This window comes from Loxodonta africana, chromosome 11 (genome assembly GCF_030014295.1).
Source record: "Loxodonta africana isolate mLoxAfr1 chromosome 11, mLoxAfr1.hap2, whole genome shotgun sequence".
In the NCBI taxonomy this organism is placed as follows: domain Eukaryota; kingdom Metazoa; phylum Chordata; class Mammalia; order Proboscidea; family Elephantidae; genus Loxodonta; species Loxodonta africana.
The window spans coordinates 373,604-394,429 of record NC_087352.1 but is presented as its reverse complement, the minus strand read 5'-3'; the positions used below and the strand labels follow the sequence as shown (position 1 = coordinate 394,429).

At 40.2% G+C, this 20,826-nt stretch overlaps 1 protein-coding gene across 1 annotated transcript in view; it reads right to left on the bottom strand.

The window, feature by feature from the left end:
* Positions 1-20,826, bottom strand: part of ZNF569 (zinc finger protein 569) — a 72,875-nt gene that overhangs the window by 26,993 nt on the left and 25,056 nt on the right. Inside the window, exon 3 of the mRNA XM_010601588.3 lies at positions 19,111-19,168. Coding sequence (XP_010599890.1) covers positions 19,111-19,125 — 15 coding nt within the window. The 5' untranslated portion in view covers positions 19,126-19,168. The remainder of the gene's footprint in view (positions 1-19,110; positions 19,169-20,826) is intronic.

Sequence of the window (20,826 nt, the reverse complement as noted above, 5' to 3'; positions counted from 1 at the left end):
TTATCATGCTGTTGCCTATTGGTCCAGTTGTGAGGATTTTTGTTTTAGTCTGTCTTAGTCTATAAGCTCAGCTGAAACCTGTCCGCCATGGGTGACCCTGCTGGTATTTGAATACCGGTGGTACAGCTTCCAGCATCACAGCAACATGTAAGCCCTCACAGTACAACAAACTGACAGACAGGTGGGGACATGTGTATCTTAATATGAATTAATGTATTAACTATCCAGGAATTAAAAAAAAGTATCAAATGGGTTCTTCCACACCAGGTTTACAAGCTCAATTTAACGTTGAAAAATGGATCACTGCAGAAGAGGGAGAGGTAAGATGGTGGGGTAAGCAGGCACTCCTCTACACCCCCTACAACTAGGCCAGTGAATGACAAATAAAAATCAGCACAGAGATCCTGGAGCTCTAAACAAGTGAAGTGTTGGAGAACCAAGGTGAGTCCCAAATCAGGAGAGAAAGACTGGCAATGGCGGGAAGGCTAAGATTTGCTGACTATTGCCATCCTACCTGCCAGCTCAGCTCACTCTGGCCACTTTGGGACATGGACAGGCAACACCCCTGAACAAAGAACCCAGGACTGCATATACACTGAGGACACGGACCAGCTCAGAGATACGAGGTAAACAGCCTTGGAAACGTTTAACAAAAGGGCTAGGGTGCCTTCTCCCTCAGGTAGAACTGAGAGACGGTGGCGTATCAGTACAACATGAATTTGAAATTTGGAAAATTAAGGAAATTGCAGTCTGATTAAAGTGGTCAGATTGGCTGTGGGAAGTCACAAGCAGGGAGCAGGGAAGTCCAAGCGAACATCTGGGGAAGCGCACAGGGAAGCTGAAATACTGCAGGTGAGTGGTACTGAGTCTAGCTGGGACCAGAAGCTGGAGGGCACTAGGACATGGACCACAGAAGAGCCACAGCACCCATCCATCGGCCAGAATGAGAAAAGTATACAGACAACCTAGCAGGAAACCAGCTATCTCCCTACCAAACAAGGAGGCACACAGGAGAGCCTGCTCAGGACTGCTCCTGCAGAAAGAACACAAAGCACTACCCTGCCCCCTCAGGAAGGTCACACCCCACCCTTTCCACCCACAGTCAGCAGAAGTCCCACACCTGGCACCTGCATAATCAGCCAAAGAGGGAAAGCCACACACCACCCCAACAGACAGACAGGAGGGAATCCTGCCCGAGTTTACAGTCATTTTGGGAAAGACACACCCCACCTATAGACCTCAGAGGAAACCTGTCATGATTAATGTTATGTGTCAACTTGGCTAGGCTATGATTCCCACTGGTTTGGCAGATACTATGTAATCACCTCCCATTTTGCGATCTGATGTGAGCAGCCAATGAGGTGGAAGAGGAGTTTCCTTGGGAAGGTGGCTTACATCCACTATATAAAGGGAACTTTGGGCAAAGCTCTCAATCTCTCGACCCTGCATTCTTCTCCGTATCTGATCTCTGATTCTTGGGGCATAAGGCATTAGAGGCCTCTAGCCTGTCAACTGGCCTGTAGATTTTGGATTTGTCAGCCCCTGCAAACTCGTGAGCCAGCAGAGGTCTTCAGCCTGTCATCTGATCCACAGATTTGGGACTTGTCAGAACCCAAAACGGTGGAAACCATTGCCTTGAAGTAAATTTCTCTCTCTATATATCTATATGCACTTCACTGGTTTTGCTCTAAAGAACCCAGACGAAGACATTTGGTACCAAGAGTGGAGACCTGCTCTAACAAATACCTACCATGTGGAAATGGCTTTAGAATTGGGTAATGGGTGGAGACTAGAAGAAATTCAAGGTGCCTAATTTTTTTTTTTTAATAGTAAAAGTAACATGTTTTTTTAAATATTAAAAACAGCAACCATTAATGCCAAAGATGAAGAAACTGAACATTTTTACCAACTTCTGCAGTTTGAAAATGACCAAACATGCAATCAAGACGCATTGATAAATACTGGTGATTGGAACGCGCAAGTTAGAAATAAAGGTTTGGAAGTTGGAAAATATGGCCTTGGTGAAACAAATAACACCGGAGATCGCATGACAGAATTTTGCAAGAATAATGACTAATTCACTGCAAATACCTTTTTTCAACAACATAAGCGGTGAATATACACGTGGACTTCGCCAGATGGAATACACAGGAATCAATCGACTACATCTGTGGAAAGAGATGATGAAAAAGTTCAATATCATTAGTTAGAACAAGGCCAGGGGCCAACTGCAGAACAGACCATCAATTGCTCATACGCAAGTTCAAGCTGAAGCTGAAGAAAATTAAAACAAGTCCACGAGAGCCAAAGTATGACCTTGAGTATATCCCACCTGAATTTGGAAAGCATCTCAAGAATCGAGTTGATACACTGAACACTAATCACCAAAGACCAGATGAGTTGTGGGATGACATCAAGGACATCATACTTGAAGAAAGCAAAAGGTCATTAAAAAGACAGCAAAAAAGAAAGTACCAAAATGGATTTCAGAAGAAACTGAAATTTCCTCTTGAATGCAGAGTAGCTAAAGAGAATGGAAGAAATAATGAAGTAAAAGAGCTGAACAGAAGATTTCAAAGGGCAACTCAAGAAGACAAAGTAAAGTACTATAATGAAATGTGCAAATACCTGGAGATAGAAAAACATGCTCAGCATTTCTCAAACTGAAAGAACTGAAGAAAAAATTCAAGCCTCAAGTTGCAATGGGGCAATTCTACTCCGTCCTATAGGGTCGTTATGAGTCGTAATCGACTCCAGCGCACTGGGTTCTGGGCAAGTTGCAATACTGAAGGTTTCTACAGGAAAAATACTGAATGTTGCAGGAAGCATGAAAAGAAGATGGAAGGAATACATACTCACTGTACCAAAAAGAACTGGTTGATGTTCAACCATTTCAGGAGACAGCATATGATCGTGAATCAAAGGTACTGAAGGAAGAAGTCTAAGCTGCACCGAAGGCACCAGCAAAAGACAAGGCTCCAGGAATTGACAGAATACCAGTTGAGATATTTCAAAAAATGCATGCAGCACTGGGGGTACTCAGTTGTCTATGCCAAGAAATTTGGAAGACAGCTACTTGGCCACCTGACTGCAACAGACCCATATTTGTGCCCATTCCAAAGAAAGGTGATCCAACCGAACACGGAAAATATCGAACAATATCATTAACATCACACACAGGTAAAATTTTGCTGAAGACCATTCAAAAGTGGCTGCAGCAGTATATCAACAGGGGACTGCCAGAAATTCAAGGCAGATTCGGAAGAGGATGTGGAACAATGGATATCACTGATGATGCCAGATGGATCTTGGCTGAAAGCAGCAAATACCAGAAAGATGTTTACTTGTGTTTTACTGACTATGCAAAGCCATTCGACTGTGTGGATCATAACAATTATGGATAATACTGCAAAGAATGGGATTTCCAGGACACTTAACCGTGCTCATCAGGAACATATATAGACCAAGAGGCAGTCATTCAAACAAAACAAGGAAATACTGCATGGCTTAAAATCAGGAAAGATGTGCGTCAGGGTTGTATTCTTTCACCATACCTGTTCAACCTGGAGGCTGAGCAAATAATCCAAGAAGCTAGACTATAAGAAGAATGCCATCAGGACTGAAGGAAGACTTATTAACAACCTGCGTTATGCAGATGACACAACCTTGCTTGCTGAAAGTGAAGAGGACTTGAAGTACTTACTGATGAAGATCAGAGACTAAAGCCTTCAGTACAGTTTGCACCTTAACATAAAGAAAACACAAATCCTCACAACTGGACAAATAAGCAACATCATGATGAATGGGGAAAAGATTGAAGTTGTCAAGGATTTCATTTTACTTGGATCCACAAACAACACCCATGGAAGCAGCAGGCAAGAAATCACACTATGTATTGTATTTGGCAAATCTGTTGCAAAGACCTCTTCAAAGTGTTGAAAAGCAAAGATGTCACTTTAAGGACTGAGGTGTGCCTGACCTAAGCCACGGTATTTTCGATCACCTCATATGCAATGTGAAAGCTGGACAATGAATAAGGAAGACTGGAGGAGAATGAATGCTTTTGAATTGTGTCTCGGCGAAGAATCCTGAATATACCATGGACTTCCAGAAGAACAAACGAATCTGTCTTGGAAGAAATACAGTCGGAGTGTTTCTTGGAAGCAAGGATGGTGGGACCTTTCTCTTACCTACTTTGGCGATGTTATCAGGAGGTACCAGTCCCTGGAGAAGGACATCATGCGTGGTAAGGTAGATGGTCTGTATGAAAAAGAGGAAGACCCTCATCGTGATGGACTGACACAGTGCCTGCGATGATGGGCTCAAACACAGCAACTATTGTAAGGATGGTGCAGGACCAGGCAGTGTTTCATTCTATTGTACATAAGGTCTCTATGAATCAGAACTGACTAGATGGCACCTAACAAAATTAAACACGTAGATAGCCTTGAAGAGACTGTTGGTAGAATTATGGACATCAAAGGCAATTCTGGTGAGGGGTCAGAAGGAAGTGAGGAGAGCCAAAAAGAAAGTTGTTCTCCAAGAAAAAAAAAAGGACTATTCTTGGAACAGCTTGGAGAACATAAAACTGCTAAAAGAAGCATGGGGAAGCAGGACTTCCTCCATTTCAAAGGGTGGAACCAGGCCTCCTAGGTTCAAAGAGTCGGGTCGTCATCAACTTGATTCTAGAGCATGAGGCTGCTATTCAGGTGGGCCAAGAGAAGGAGGCCACTGCGCAACGCTGAGTAGGTGGGGCTGCCATGCCCAAAGGGCAGGAGAATACAGCCTGCTGAGGCCAAGGTGGTGGGGTCACCATTCAGATTGACTAAATGAATGGGGCTGCCTAAAGCTGAGGGAGCAGAGCTGCCGTCCCAGTGGGTCCAGAAGGTGGGGCTAAAGTCCAGGGCCAAGGGGCTTCCACTAGAATTCAGAGAGCATGGCCAACAACCAGAGTCTGGAGGACAGGGCTGTTGCCCAGATACTCTGAGTTCTGAGGATTATTTTCATGCCTTGAGAGCTAATGAAATTTGTTCTACTGGGTTTTAGACTTGCTTGGTGCCTCTTATCCCTTCTTTCCCTCCAATTTCTCCCATTTGTAATGAAAATGTATATCTTCTGCCTGTTCCACCACTGTACTTTGGAAGCAAATAACAATATTCTAGATTTCACAGGTTCATAGAAAGGGAATTTTGTCCCAGGATGGAATATGCCTAAAGTCTCACCATATTTGAATTAGATAATTCAGAAGATGACATTTTAAACTTTGGGGCTGATTAAAGACTTGATTTACGATTTTTGGGATGGTGTAATGGGGTGAATGATTTTGCATGTTTTGCGTGTGGGAAGGACATGAATTTTGGGGAGCCAAAGTGTGGAATGTTATGAATTGAATTGTGTCCCCAAAAAACATGTGTTGTAAATCCTAACCCCTATACCTGTGGTTATAATCCCAATTGGGAATGGGTTTTGTTATGTTAATGAGGCACTATTAGTGTAGGGTGAGCCTTACCTCAATCTGTTGAGATATAAAAAGAGCAGATAAAGCAAGAAACTAAGGAAGCAAGCAAAGTTAGAGGAAGACAGATGCCATGACACATGAAGTTCACATGATCAGTAAGGAATAGATGCTGAGAAGAGACAAGAACCTTCCCTTGGAGCCAAGAGAGAAAGAAAGCCTTTCCCTAGAGCCAGCACCCTGAATTCAGACTTCTAGTCTCCTAAACTGTGAGAGTTTGAATCCGCCAGCTGCTCCTCACAAACCTTGTGGGGCAGTTCTACTCTGTCCTATGGGGTCACTATGAGTTGGAATCCACTTGGCAGCAATCTTTTTTTAAACTGTGAGAAAATTAATTTGTTTGTTAAAGCCATCCACATGTGGTATTTCTGTTGTAGCAGCACTATATGAGACAGAACTGCACAATCCAGTAACATCAGCGACCTTAGGGAAAACCACCCAAAGACGACACCCAGAACTTAAAACTTTACAGAACGCCTAAAATCTTTGGAGCCAGAGTAGAACCCTATATTAAAAACAACAACAAAAACACCTCACTCAGACCCCACCACAGAATGGCTGAGCCAGCGCTGGAAGAACCAAAGGCTTGAGTGCTCCCTAGAGGAAGTTAGGGGAAGAAGGTGGAATTAAAGTACAAAAAATAATTTCTGGAAATATAGAAAATTCTGAATTTCAGATTGTCACAATAAGATACTAAAATGCCACACATTCAACAAAATAACTGTAAAACATACAAGATCACAGGAAAAGATGGCCCAATTAAAAGAAAACTATGAAGAAGTGGAAATGTCTCTGATGGAGACTAGGTTAATGGAAAACATAAAAGACCCCCATACAACAATGTTAAATATGCTCAAGGAAAGCAGAGAACACAAAGAAAACAAACTAATGGAGATCAGGGAACAAAATGAAAACCAAATGAGAAACTCAATAAGGAGATTAAAAATAATAAAAAAGGAAAAAAAAAAAGAAACGGTGGAATTGAAGAATAAATTAATTCAATTAGAAAATGCAAGAGAAACAACAATAGATTCAACCCGACAGAAGACAGGATAAGTGAACTAGAGGACAGAGTAACTAAAAACAAAAAAAAGAGAGAAAAGTGAACAAAGCCTAATGGAAAATGGGGGATTCAATTAAGAAACCCAACACTAAGATTTTTGGAATTCAAGAACACAAGATAGTACAAAAAGACATAGAAATTTTTTTCCAAGAGATAATCATAGAGGATTTCCAAGACCTGAATAAGGAATCGAGCCTGTAAATCCAAGAAGCAAGAGAAATTCCAAGCAGAAGGAACATGAAGAGGTCTATATCATGACACACTGTAACAAAATTCTTGAAGATCAAAGACAAGGAGAGACTTCTGAAGGCAGCAAGAGAAAACCATAATATAACATATCAAAGGTCCTTCAAAAGAATTAGTGCAAATTTCTCCTCAGAAACCCTGGAGGCCAGAAAACAATGGGACAATATATGTTAAGTACTGAAGGAAAACAATTGTTAACCAAGAATTCTTTACCAGCAAAGTTATCATTCAAAAATGGGGAAGGGGAGATCAACACATTCCCAAATAAACAGAAGCTCTTGGCATTTGTTACTACCAGACCCACACTGCAAGTATTACCTAAGGGAGTTCCTCATATGGAAAGGAAAAAACACTAGACAAATACTCAAATCTGCACATGAGGAAGGAAAAAAAAAACAAAACAGATCTTCAGTAAAGGCAATAACATGTGCAAATATAAAGACCAATTACATGGTATTTTCAGGGAGTAAACAATATCATCTCTTAGGTTGTAAATGGAGTTGTTTTCTTAGTTTCCTTTTCAGATTTCTCATTGCTGGTATATAGAAACCCAACTGACTTTTACGTATTGACTTTGTATCCTGCAACTGTGCTAAATTCCTCAATTAGTTCTAGAAGCTTTTTTAGTAGATTCTTTGGGATTTTCTATATGTATCATCATGTCATCAGCACATAAACATAGTTTTACCTCTTCCTTTCCAATTTTTTCTGACTTTTTCTTTCTTTCTTTTGCCTTATTGCTCTGTCTAGGACTTCTAGTACAGTATTGAATAGGCTTAGTGAAGAGTGGGCATCCTTGTCTTGTTCCTGTTTTCAAGGGGGAAGTTCTCAATCTTTCTCCATTGAGTATAATGCTGGCTGTTGGTTTTCATAAATGCCATTAATAATGTCGAGGAACCTACCTTTTATTCCTATCTTAAGAGTTTTTTAATCAAGAAACAGTACTGGATTTTATCAAATGCCCTTTCTGCGCTGATTGAAATGATCATGTTGTTTTTTTCTTTTGTTCTATCCATGTAGTGTGTTACACTGACTGATTTTCTAATGTTGAACCAACTCTGCGTTCCTGGAACAAATTCCCCTTGATCATGATGTATGACTCTTTTAATACTGCTGTTGGATTCTCTTTGCTAGTATTCTGTTGAGAATTTTTGTATCTATATTCATAAGGGATACTGATCTGTAATTTTCTTATGGTGTCTTAGTCTGGCTTTGTAACCAGGGTAATGCTGGTTTCATGGAAAGAATTAGGGAGTATTCCTTCTTCTTCTACATTTTGAAAGAGTTTGAACAGGATTGGCTTCAGTTCTCTAAATGTTTGATAGAATACCCCGGTGAAGCTATCCTCTGAATCTTCTTTGTTGGGAGGCTTTTTATTACTGATTCAATCTCTTTGCTTGTTATGGGTCTGTTGAGGTTTTCCACTTCCTTTTCAGTTTAGGTAGGTTATGTGCTTCTAGAAATTTGCCCATTTCATCAAAGCCAGCAATTTAGTTGAGTACAGTTGTTCATAGCATTCTGTTATGATCCTACTGGTTTAATGACAGACACATAGACCAGTGGAATAGAACTGAAAACCCAATAATAAATCCAAATGTCTACGGTCAATTGATTTTCGACAAGCAAGCCAAATCCATTCAATGGGGAAGGAACAGTCTATTCAACAAATGGGGCTGGAAAAACTGGATTTCCACATGCATAAAAATGAAACAAGATCCACACCTCACGCATACACAAAGACTAATCCAAAGCGGATTAAGGGCCTAAATGTTAAATCTAAAACCATAAAGTTCTAGGAAGAAAATACAGAAGCAAAGCTTTGGGACTTCATTTTTTTCAATGATAGATTATCAAACACAAAAATGAATATACAAGCAACAGAAAACAAAATAGACAATTGGAACCTCATAAAAGTTAAATACTTATGTTCATCAAAAGACTTTTATCAAAAGAGTAAAGAGACAACCTACAAACTGGGAAATATCTTCGGGAATGATGTAACTGATAAGGGTCTAATATCAAAAATACAGAGAAAAATTCTACAACTTAACAACAAAAAGACAAATAGCCCAATCAAAAACTGGGCAAAGGACATGTACAGACACTTCACCAAAGAGGAGGATATTCAAATGGCCAACAGACACATGAAAAGGTGCTCAGCATCATTAGTGCCAGATAAATGCAAATCAAAGCCACAATAAGACATCATTTCACTCCCACTAGGATGGCTAAGATAAAAAAAAATACATGACAAGTGTTGGGGGTGATGCAGAGAAATCAGAACCCTTATCTATTGCTGAAAGGAATGCAAAATGGTACAGTCATTGTGGAAAACAGTCTGGTGGTCCCTCAGAAAACTAGAGTAGAGCTGCCATATGACCCAGTGACTCCACTCCTAGGTGTGTACCCTAGGGATCTAACAGAAGTGAAATGAACAGACATATGCACACCTACGTTCATCGCAGCACTATCCACAACAGCAAAAAGATGGAAACAACCTAAATGCCCATCAATGGATGAAGGGATAAGTAAATGACTTCCTAAAACATCTCACAACCTGGAATAACCTGGGGGACATCAGGTTGAACAAAATAAATCGATCACAAAAAATAAATATTGTATTTTCTCACTTTTATGAAATGACACGAATAGGTAAATATACAGAAACCACTGTTCATGAGCAGTTACCGGGCAGGGGCGAAGAAGTACTCCTTAGGTAGTAGTCACCCTTTGTTTATAAAAATGGGAAAGGTGGCACTGAGTATGGGTGAAGTTTGCATAGCATGACCAGTGTAGCTGATGTTAATAAGCTATACATAGGAAAAAGGGATGAATGGGCAAATGCTAGGTTGTGTACAGTTGTGAATTGATAACAACCAAAAAATGGGAGGTTACAGATGCTGATACTAATTAGACATACCAGTCACCTCCTAAGATTAGTTCTCTGGTTTTGCGGTATGATGGTTAAGGTTATGTTTCAAACTGGCTAGGCTGTGATTCTCAGTGGATTGGCAGATATTATGTAATAATCCTCCATTTTGTGATCTGATGTAAGCAGCCAATCAGTTGAAAGGCCAATCAGTTTCCTTGGGATTATAGTCTGCGTCCAATATATATGGATGTTGTGGCAAAGTTCTCTCTGGATCCTGCATTGAATGCATCATCCTCTGACCTCTAGTTCTTGGGATATGAGCCAGCAGCCTGCCGCCTGACCTGCAGATCTTGGGATTCGCCAGTTCCCACAACCCTGTGAGCCAGCAGCCTTCTGCTTGACCTCCCAATTTTGGGTTGGCCAGCTCCTGCAACCACTTGAGTCTGGAGACACCTGACATCTGACCTATGGATTTGGGACTTGCCAGCCTCTACAACTGTGTGAGCCATTTCCTTGAGATAAATCTCTCTCTCTCTAGAGAACCCAGCCTAGGACAGGGCGCTCAGGGCTATTGTTTCCTGGGATAATCCAGTCGGTTGGTATAATGTTCTTAAAATTTATGTTCAACCTCCCAGTATGGTGAGTAGCTTCTTGGGTCTAAAGAGCTTGCGAATGGCCATCTAAAATACAAATATTGGTATTTATTCATTTGGCACAAAAGAGAAATAAGGAAATCCAAGAACCAGAGAAGGAATTGGAATATAGAACTGGCTACATGAACCACTGCTTCCTCCACCTTGAGACCAGAATAACTAGATGGTGCCCAGCTACCTCTACTGAATGTTCTGACCAGGAACAGAATAGCTGAATCCTGATAAAAAGGAAGAAAAATGTGGACCAGAACTTCAAATTCTTTAAGAATCCATTTACTAAACTACTAAGTGTGGAGAAGTTCCCAAGACTATGGCCCTGAGTTGCTCTTCAAAACCTGAACTGAAACGATCCCCTCAAGTCACCTTTAAACCAAGTAACAGTTCAACCCAAAGCATAAAGATCATCACCCTTGAGTATTGCATTATTTTAAAAAAGACTATCTATGTAAGACCAAAGGGTCAACAGCTATTTTAAAGCACAGATGGAAAGGCTGGGGGCGGGGGGGGGGGGGGCAGGGGGATTAAGTAAACGGAAGGGAAATAACTAGAGCAGAAATAACAAGAATGTTGACACAATGTGAAGAAATTAACCAACGTCACCAATCATTATGTCTGGCAACTGTAGAATGGGAGCAGATTTTGCTTGGTATATTTTCACCAAAAGTAAAACTAAAAACAAAACAAACTGATCACTATTAATTCACCATATTAATAGAAAAAAATGAGAAAATCATTTGATCAGATCATAGATATCTGATCAAATGATTTTCTCATTTTTTTCTAAAATTTAACACCAACTCATGTCAAACACTCTCAGCAGGCAGGGAATAAAAGGGAATTCCCTTCATCTGAAGAGTATTCACAAAAAAAGTTACAGCCCCCATCACCAAAAAAAAAAAAAAAAAAACCCCACTGCCGTCGAGTTTAATGGTAAATCACTGAAAGTGTAATCCCTAAGGCCGAGAATGAGACAAAGGTGACTTCCAGCACCACATCTACTCAACCTTATACCGCACGCTTGACGACTGAAATGCCAACAATAAAACAGAGGGGCGTAAAGGATTCACAGTGGAGAAAGAAAACTGTCTTTATTGCAGATGACATGTTTACATATATGGAAATCCCAAAAGAATCTATACGCAAACTACTAGAATTCATAAATTGAGTTTAGCAAGGCCTTTGAATTCGAAGTCAATATGAAAAAGATTAAGAGTTCCACTTGTTCCGATGAAAACATACCATTTACAACGGCGTGAGAAAAGTATCAAATATCTAGGAGTAAATCTAACAAAAGATGTGTGACTAAGACTTGACATTGTAAACAAAAAAATTACAGGTTCGATGCAATCCAAATCAAAACCTCAGCAGTTTTAACTGTGGAAATGGACTAACTCTAAAATTTTTAAGAAAATACAAAGAGCCCCAAAGATCTAAGGCAATGCTGAAGAACAAAGATGGGGGATCTGCACTATCAAGATAACAAGATTTATCATAAAGATACAGTAGTTAAGGTAGAGTGATACTGACACATGAAGAGAAAAATGAGAAAAATCCCTAGATTTATATATTAACATGAATAGGTCTGGGAAGCACAATGTGGAGTGAAAAAGTGAGCTGCAGGGAACTCTAAGTGTATTATGTTTCCAGTTATATAAAAATCTATGACAGAGTAACACCATGTAACGCTTAAGTATACAAATTTGTGATAAAATTATTAAAAACATACTCTACTGATACAGTCATGACAGTGACTGCCTCTGAGAATAGGGGATAATATTCTAATTATTTTATTGAAAAAATTCTGAAGCAAAAAATTACACAACATTAAAATATGTGAGTCCCGGGTATCCGGTATGTAGCTCCCTTTCTCACCTTAGCTTTTAAGGTAAGGACGGAAGGACCTGAGGGAAGGGGGAGCGAGAGAGTCACAGAGAGAGAAGAGGAAGCAGCAGCTCTTTATCACCTTTACCACGTCCTGTATTCTAACTCACTCACTCACAATTTGGTTCTCACCAATTCCTTCCTTCTGCTCTCCTCAGGTTTATTCTCTCATTTTCTTTCTAATTTCTGGAGCTGGATGTTTGTTCTTTTACTTTGTCTTTTAATGTTTAATATTTGTCTACGGGCTTTGTTCTGTGCACTGCTCTGCGTCCCTTAGTTTCTGATAATATAATATTCACTTAATAATATTTTTAGATATTCTGTAATATGAATTTTTATTTCCTTTTCAATCCAAATTCTTATAATAGTTTAAAAATTTCCATGTGGAAGAGATTGTCTTTTTTAATCATTTAGTATTAACTTCTTTTTTAACTGTGTTGTGAAAACATCACATGTATAGTCTCCAGCTTTTGAAATTTATTGAACTTTGTCACGGTCAGCTTTTTTAGCTTATTCCATCCTAAATAAGGGTGTACGCTATGTCCACCAATTAACGGTGGCCATCAAATCAATTCCAACTCTGAGGACCCCGTGAGTGTCAGGGCAGAACTGTCACAGGGTTTCCAGTGGCGGATTTTTTGGAAGGAGATTACCAGGCCCTTCTTTTGAGGCATCTCTGGGTAGACTTGAACCTCCAACCTGCACTTCAACTGTCTGCACCACCCAGGGACTCCTGCTAATCAGTTAGCGCTAGAACATTATTACGGGCAGGTCTGTTCATTTTTGTCCACTTGATCTGTCACGGGCTAACAGATGAACTCTCTTACTAACACGTTTCTTCGTATTTTTCTCAGTGTTACTTACAGTGAATGTCATTGCAGTTTATTTGGTACAAATATTCCTAACCATTTATCTTTATTATCTACAGTGCCCTTCACCACTTTAAAGCACTGTTGTTTTCGTTTGCTTGCTTTTCAAAGTTTACTGTCTTGAATTCTACCTTATCCAGTATTAAGACATAGATCCTTCATTTTTTTTCTATTTTTTATAAATGTTTCATATGGCCCTGCCTAGACAGTATTTTAAAAGCTCTCTGGGTTTCCTTCCTTCCTTATTTTAAAACTAGGGTGAGAGAGGGAAAAGTATAATAAGCAGTACATACCCAATACCCAGTACGAACGACATACTTCACAGGTTTGTCATTTTTTGCTTCCCATCTAAATGAGTATGTGGGAATAGATAGTCTCCGCAATTGCCTGGTAACACTTAACATTCTCAACAGAAAAGGGAACAGCCAGGAAAATGAGGAGATTTTTTAAAGGAGATTCTTGGATAAAGTGAAAAATTTAAATATAGTTTTCTCTAACAGAAATTTTTGATTTTCCAACTATCATACATTTATTTACTGACTAAAATCCAGCTTGTAGTTTGTCTGCTGTAACCGACTAGTTCCAGGAAATATCACCCGTTCCATATTAGTCTGTGACAATTAATATGATATCTAGCAATTTCTGCTGTGTGGGTTAAAGGCAAAACCAACCGTCTTTTTTCCAGAAATGGAACTGTAGCAAGTTTTGATTCCTACCTCTTCTGCAACACCGAGGTACAGTAAGTAAGAGTTTTTTATTCTGTCTTAGCAACACCTCCTAAATCTCAACTCTTCTATTTCTACTACATGTTAAAATAGTGAAACATTAAGGATTAAATTAAGTAATTTTTTTTTTGATAGCTCAGAGGCTATTTTAGGGTTTTGTGGTACTTAAAGTTTTTCATTATGAATATTAATTGCCACTGAAAATTGTGAGAAAATAATTCTTAATCTGAGACCTTAAGTTATGGGCTTTTTTTTTTTTTTAATTATTCAACAAGAAGTTACTAAGTAACTAGAATGTTCCCAGCACTGGTTTAGACCCTATGAATGCAGCAGTAAGTAAGACAAAGTTCTGGTCCTCTTGGAGGTCACATTCTGCTTGGGTGGGGGAAACAGAAATGAAAACATAAAGAACTGAATAAGCAAGATAAGACAGTGATAAATGCTACTAAGAAAACACAATAAGGTAAGGGGTAAGAGAGAAACTGAGAAGCTCTACTTTGAATCAAAGAAGACTCAGAGGAGTGTCATGGATTGAACTGTGTCCCCCAAATATATGTGTTAACTTGGTTAGGCCATGATTCCAGTATTGTGTAGTTGTCCTCCATTTTGTGATTGTAATTTTATGTTATAGAGAATTAGGGTGGGATGTAACACCCGTGCTCAGGTCACGTCCCTGATCTAATGTAAAGTGAGTTCCCATGGGGTGTGGCCTGCACCACCTTTTATCTTAAAAGAGATAAAAGGAAAAGGAAGCCAGCAGAGAAGGGGGACCTCATACCACCAAGAAGGCAGCGCCGGGAGCACAGCGCATCCTCTGAACCCAGCGTTCCTAGTGAAGAAGCTCCTAGTCCAGGGGGAGACTGACGACAAGGACCTTCCTCCAGAGCCGACAGAGATAAGCCTTCCCCCAGAGCTGAGGCCCTGAATTTGGACTTCTAGCCTAGGAGACTGTGTTAAAGCCATCCACCTGTGGTACGTCTGTTTCCGCAGCACTAGATGACTAAGACAAGGAGGATGGACCTCAGCTGAGACCTGAATGTTGAGAAGAAGCCATCATATAAATATCTAGGGTAGAACATTTAATAGCATATTCAAAATTCCCAAGAAAGAGATAAACTTGGTCTGTTCCAATTCAAGAAAAAAAGCTAGTGTAGCTGAAACACAGTGAATGAAAGAGTGTAGTACAAGATTATGGTGAAGACACAGGCAGAAGGCATATCATGAAGGGTTTTGGAAATGACATGCCAAGTGTAAAAGGAAGCCACTAGATGGTTTTAAGCTTAGAATTTTTTTTAAATATCTTAATGTTTCATTTTTCTTTCCTATCCATAACACATACGTGAAAGCTAATTCTTTCTCTTTCAAAAAAAGTGACATACAGGGCTTGAGTCTAACATTTGTGCATTATTACATCCTTGATGCTGTTTTTGTTTTGCTTGCATTTTAATGAGATAAAATACATGCGATCTTCTAAGTATTCAAAAAACTCCTTCCTTCCTGGGGTTTGAGACTTAGACGGCACCTTTCACTTGCTTCTTTTTCCTCATCTGTAAAACGGGTAATAACATCTACCTGTGATCGTTGTTGTTAGCTGCCACCGAGTCAGCTCCAACTCATGCTGAGCCCACGTACAGCTGAACAAAATGTCACTCAGTCCAGAGGCATCTCTGCGACGGCTGGCGTCAGCAGGGAATTTAATGCGTGTTGTTGCTCTATGGAGAACGGACTACAGACGGCCAAGAATGGATGCAGGGAGACTAACAGGCAGTTACTGAAGTAGTTCCCGCTGAGATGATATGGCCTAGGTTACAAGATCCATGGAAATGCTGACAAGTGATCAGACTTGAGATATGATTCTTTTCCAAAATGGACAGCCTGATGGTAAATATATATATATATATATATATATATATATATATATATATATATATATATAAAATTCATTTTATTTGTATTTCAATTATCATTTAAGTGAGGTTGAGGCTATGTAGGACAGCAGTTAAAACCACAGGCTTCAGAGTCATACTGCCTGGCTGAATCCTGCTTCTGCTACCTCTTTGAGCAAGTTTCTTAATCTTTCTGTGCTTTTTACCCCATTCATTAAAAAAAAAAAAGGAAACAATAAAAATACCTAACTCCCACACTCCTTATGAGGATTATATAAAGTAATCCATATAAAACTTCGATAAAAAACCAAAAAAACCATTGCTGTCGAGCTGATTCCGACTCATAGTGTCCCTACAGGACAGAGTAGAACTGCTGTACAGAGTTTCCAAGGAGCACCTGGTGGACTGGAACTGTCAACTTTTAGATTAGCGGCCAAACTCTTAACCACTATGTCACCAAGGTTTCAATGATCTACGGTGACAGAAATTGAACAGTGCTAACCCCCAGGGTAGGGCTGTAACTCGGGAAGATGCAGACTGAGTCTTCTAGGGTGCTGGGGTAATGTTCTACTTCCTGATCTAGTTCTTTTGCTGCTTACACAGGTGTGTTCACTTTGAGAATTAACTCAGTTTGGGTGATGATAAAACTAAAGATATAGAGAAGCTGCCAGATAAGGAATCATGGCCAAACAAAGCTGAGCAAAGGACAGAGCTGGAGGAAAATGTAGAACAAAATTCTAACTCACAGAAAAAAAAGACCAGACCAGACTTACTGGTCTGACAGAGACTGGAAAACCACCGAGAGTATGGCCCCCGGATACCCCTACAGCTCAGTAGTGAAGTCACTCCTGAGGTTCACCCTTCAGCCAAAGATCAGACAGGCCCATAAAATAAAATGGGACTAAATGGGCGCACCAGTCCAGGGGCAAGGACGAGAAGGCAAGAGAGGACAGGAAGGCTGGTAATGGGGAATCCAAGGTCGAGAAGGGAAAGTGTTGACATGTCATGGGGTTGGCAACCAATGTCACAAAACAATAAGTACGTTGTTTAATGAGAAACTAGTCTGCTCTGTAAGCCTTCATCTAAAGTACAACTGAAAAAAAAAACCTAAACGAAGCTTTGAGCTGAGAGTAAAGAAGCAGTGAAGTGAGAGATATGTTCGATATAGGATAAACAGGGTAAATCTGAAAGACAAAGATACCAAAGGAGTTACAAAGAAAAAGAATTAAGTTCTAAGAAAAGGAATTATCCTGGAAGAGGAGGCAGAAGAAATTAGGAACTATAAATCCAATTCATTAAAAGCACAAAGATTCACAGAACGGCACGTATGGCAGCTGTTCTAGAGACTGCAGATAGAGCAGTCAACAAATAAAACAGACCACTGATTTTTTAGACTGTGGCTCTGTCTATAGCAAATGCCCACTGAAAAAGATAATTTCAAAAGGTCATTTGAAAGACACATATCCCATCTATTTCTTCAGATATTATAGTTTCCTTTTTTTTTTAAGCTTAGGTATGACATGTATAGAACAATGGCGCAAAATGCACTAATATTAAGTGTACAACCTGATAAAATTTTTATACATTTATATATCTCTGTAACCTTAAAAAAAACCAAACCAAACCCATTGCCGTCAAGTCAATTCCGAGTCATAATGACCCTACAGGACAGGGTAGAACTGCCCCATAGTGTTTCCAGGTTGCAGCTGGTAGATTCGAACTGCCGACTTTTTGGTTAGCATCTGAGCTCTTAATCACTGTGCCACCAGGGCTCCCTGTACCCACTACTCAGGTCAAAACAGAACATTTTCAGCACTCCAGAAAATTCCATCATGCCCCTTTCCCAGTAAATTTCCCCTCAGGTAACCACTCCTCCCACTTCTATGATAATAAATTAGTTTTGCCAGTTCTTCAATTTTATATAAATGAACTCAAATGGTATGTGCTGTTCTGTGTCTGGCTTCTCTCACTCCATGTCTACAAAATTTATCTGTGTTGGTGCTTACCACATTAATTTGTATCATTTTGTTTACTGCTGTGTAGCATTCCACTATATAAGTTTATCCCTTTTTGTGTTCATTTGCATTCTTCCCAACGTTGGGCTATTTGACGTATAACCTTCATTTCAGCCATGTTATGAGTTGAATTGTGTCCCCCCACAAAAGATATGAAGTCCTAAGCCCTGGTACCTGTGAAAGTGACCTTGTTTGGAAACAGGGTCTTTGAAGATATGATCAAGTTAAGGTGAGGTCATTAGGATGAGCCTGATCCAACGGGACTGGTGTCCGTGTAGGAGGAGAAGACACACAGACGTGGGGAGTGTGCATGTGACGACACAGCAGAGCCTGGAGCGATGCATCTACATATCAAGGACCACCAAAGCCTGCTGGCAACACCAGGTGCTCAGAGAGAGGTATGAACAGACTCTCCTCTAGAGCCTTCAGAGAGAGCGTGGCTGTGATGGCACCTTGATTTCGGACTTATGGCCTCCAGAACTGTGAGAGAATACATTTCTGTCATTAATTTGAAGCTACCCAGTTTGTGGTAATTTGTTATGGCAGCCACAGGAAATGAATAAAATCCTTGATCAAAACAGACCATCCAAAAATCTGAATTTATCAACTACAGGAAGTCACAGTCCAATATTTTCATTGACCTAGGTGCCAAGGCCACCACCTGTCAGTTTGTCATACTGCGGTGGCTTGTGTGTTGCTGTGATGCTCGAAGCTGTGCCACCCATATTTCAAACACCAGCAAAATTCAAAAACAAACAAATCTGTCTTAGAAGAAGTACAACGAGAATGCTCCTCAGAAGCAAGGGTGGCAGCTACGTCTCACATACTTTGGCCATGGTATCAGGAGGGATCAGTCCCTGGAGAAGGACATCATGCTTGGTAAAGTAGACCGTAGGCAAAAAAGAGGAAGACCCTCAATGAGATGGATTGAACCAGTGGCAGCAACAATGGGCTCAAGCATACCTACTTGTAGGGATGGCACAGGGCCAAGCAACATTTCATTCTGTTATACATAGGGTCGCCATGAGTCAGACCTAACAGCACCTAGCAACAGTGATAAGTGCCAATGAAAGGTTTATTCTGCTAAGAAATATTTATTTTTATCTTTATGGACACTGCAAATTCCATAATATAATGAATTTCTGATTTGCTCTGCTTTATCTATAATAATAAAATTCAAATTTGAAGCTCAACTTTAATCTCTCTGAATGAATGCATTTCTGCATAACCATATTTTAACTCTTCTCTGAAACCCTTTTCCAGAAACTGTTATTTCCACTGAAAATATGTTTTATCTATACAGATTTTCCAATTTACTGCATGAATTACTGCAATCCCCTTAAACTGTACTGTAGAGTAAGACAGGGAGCATAATTAAAATTTACCTGTGGCTCAGTCATTTCCTCTTCTTTCTGGACAGAGGCAGGATCTGAGAAGGCAGGCCTAGGAAAACAATCAAAACTGTTAGGCCAGGCTTGCTCTGTGGTTTCTGAAGTCTCCACCCCAAGGTAGATTAAATGCCGTTCTGCAGTGAAAGCCACCTGGGTTCATCAGAAAGGCCAGAAATATTCACAACCAAAAACCAAACCAAACAAACCCATTGCCATCGAGTCGATTCCGACTCACAGCAACCCTATAGGACAGAGCAGAACTGCGCCATAGGGTTGCCAAGGCTATAAACCTTCACGGAAGCAGACTGCCTCACCTTTCTCCGGCACTCACAACACAGAGGTGCTGAGAGATATAAGAAGGACTGATATGACCATGCAGAGCTTAGATGTCAGGAGGACAGAAATAGGAGTCCGTGACTGAGTGCCCTATCAAGGCGTCCGCAGCTCTGTATCAGAAATGAACAGCTCACAGTGGAGCAGGAAGACCTACAGCTTCAAGAAAGGATACATCCCATCAGGAAACTGACAAAACAGCTGAAGCATTTTAGTGTATTGAGACGTTTAAAGAAAAAATAATTAAGTACCCATTAAACGGGAATTTAACAAAAATGGTGATGTCACTGTATTTCGAGGGAGGAATGAGAAGTTTGTGTACATGAGTGGTATGTGTCAGAATTACTGGTGGCAGAAAAACTTAAGTTCTTATTTTCCGTATTAAAAAAAAAACTACAGCTGAGAAGTATCAAATAAGAACAGGATAAGCACGTGAATTAGAAAAATGAAAATAAGCACAAGCAGTCACAGTTAAGAGTTCAAAGTGGTTCCCTCTGGGAACAGGAAATAGGAATAGGGAGAAATGGATTAGAACACAGTTTTTATTGTTATTATAAACCCCACAGTGACCTGGGAACAAGAATTGCCTTCTAGCCCCCCTCGGCCACTGATAAGCACTGTGACCCTGGGAATCCCACTTTCTTAGAACCATTCTAACCCACCGCTAAAATGACCACAGACTAAGATAGTCTCTAAGCAGCTCCCCTGCACCAGGACTGTGAAATTCTGTAAGGAAACTGAACACCTTGATAAGGATGCAGAACCAGCATATTCCTAGAGGTCTGAAGCCACAGACATTGTTACTGTCTAAATATAGCCATCCTCCCACCTTACTCCTTGAGAATTAAGCCCCAATTATATCGCAGTGGCAATGTGCCTTCTCCCAAGGGAGGAACCATCATTAACCTAGGTCAATGAGGATGATTCTATTCCTCTTTGCCAGTTACTCACTTCCCAGAATTCCTCGCAGCCAAGAGCTACCATGTGACACAGTATTGGCCAATAGGAGTTAAGAAGGTATCTACTGAGGGGAGAGGTTATGAAAACATTTGTTTTCCTTTTTTTTTTTTTTAAAGGATAGGCATTAGAATAAAGCTCAACCCCTTCTTCTTGACATGGACATGCATTTGATGGCTGGATATGTGGCAACCAGCTTTATAGCTCTGAGGTGACAAGCATTAAAACAAAAAGTGATCAGTGAAAGTCGGCCACCAAAAGAGAGAAAGAACCTCAGTTTCATGACAGAAAGGAGCCACTTCAAACAGTCTGGAATCTTCCTCCAGTCCTCTTATTAAGTGATACATGACTGTATTTTAAGCCACTATTAGATTCAGCCAAAAACTAATAATTCGAAGTAAAACACCAAGTTTGGTGGTA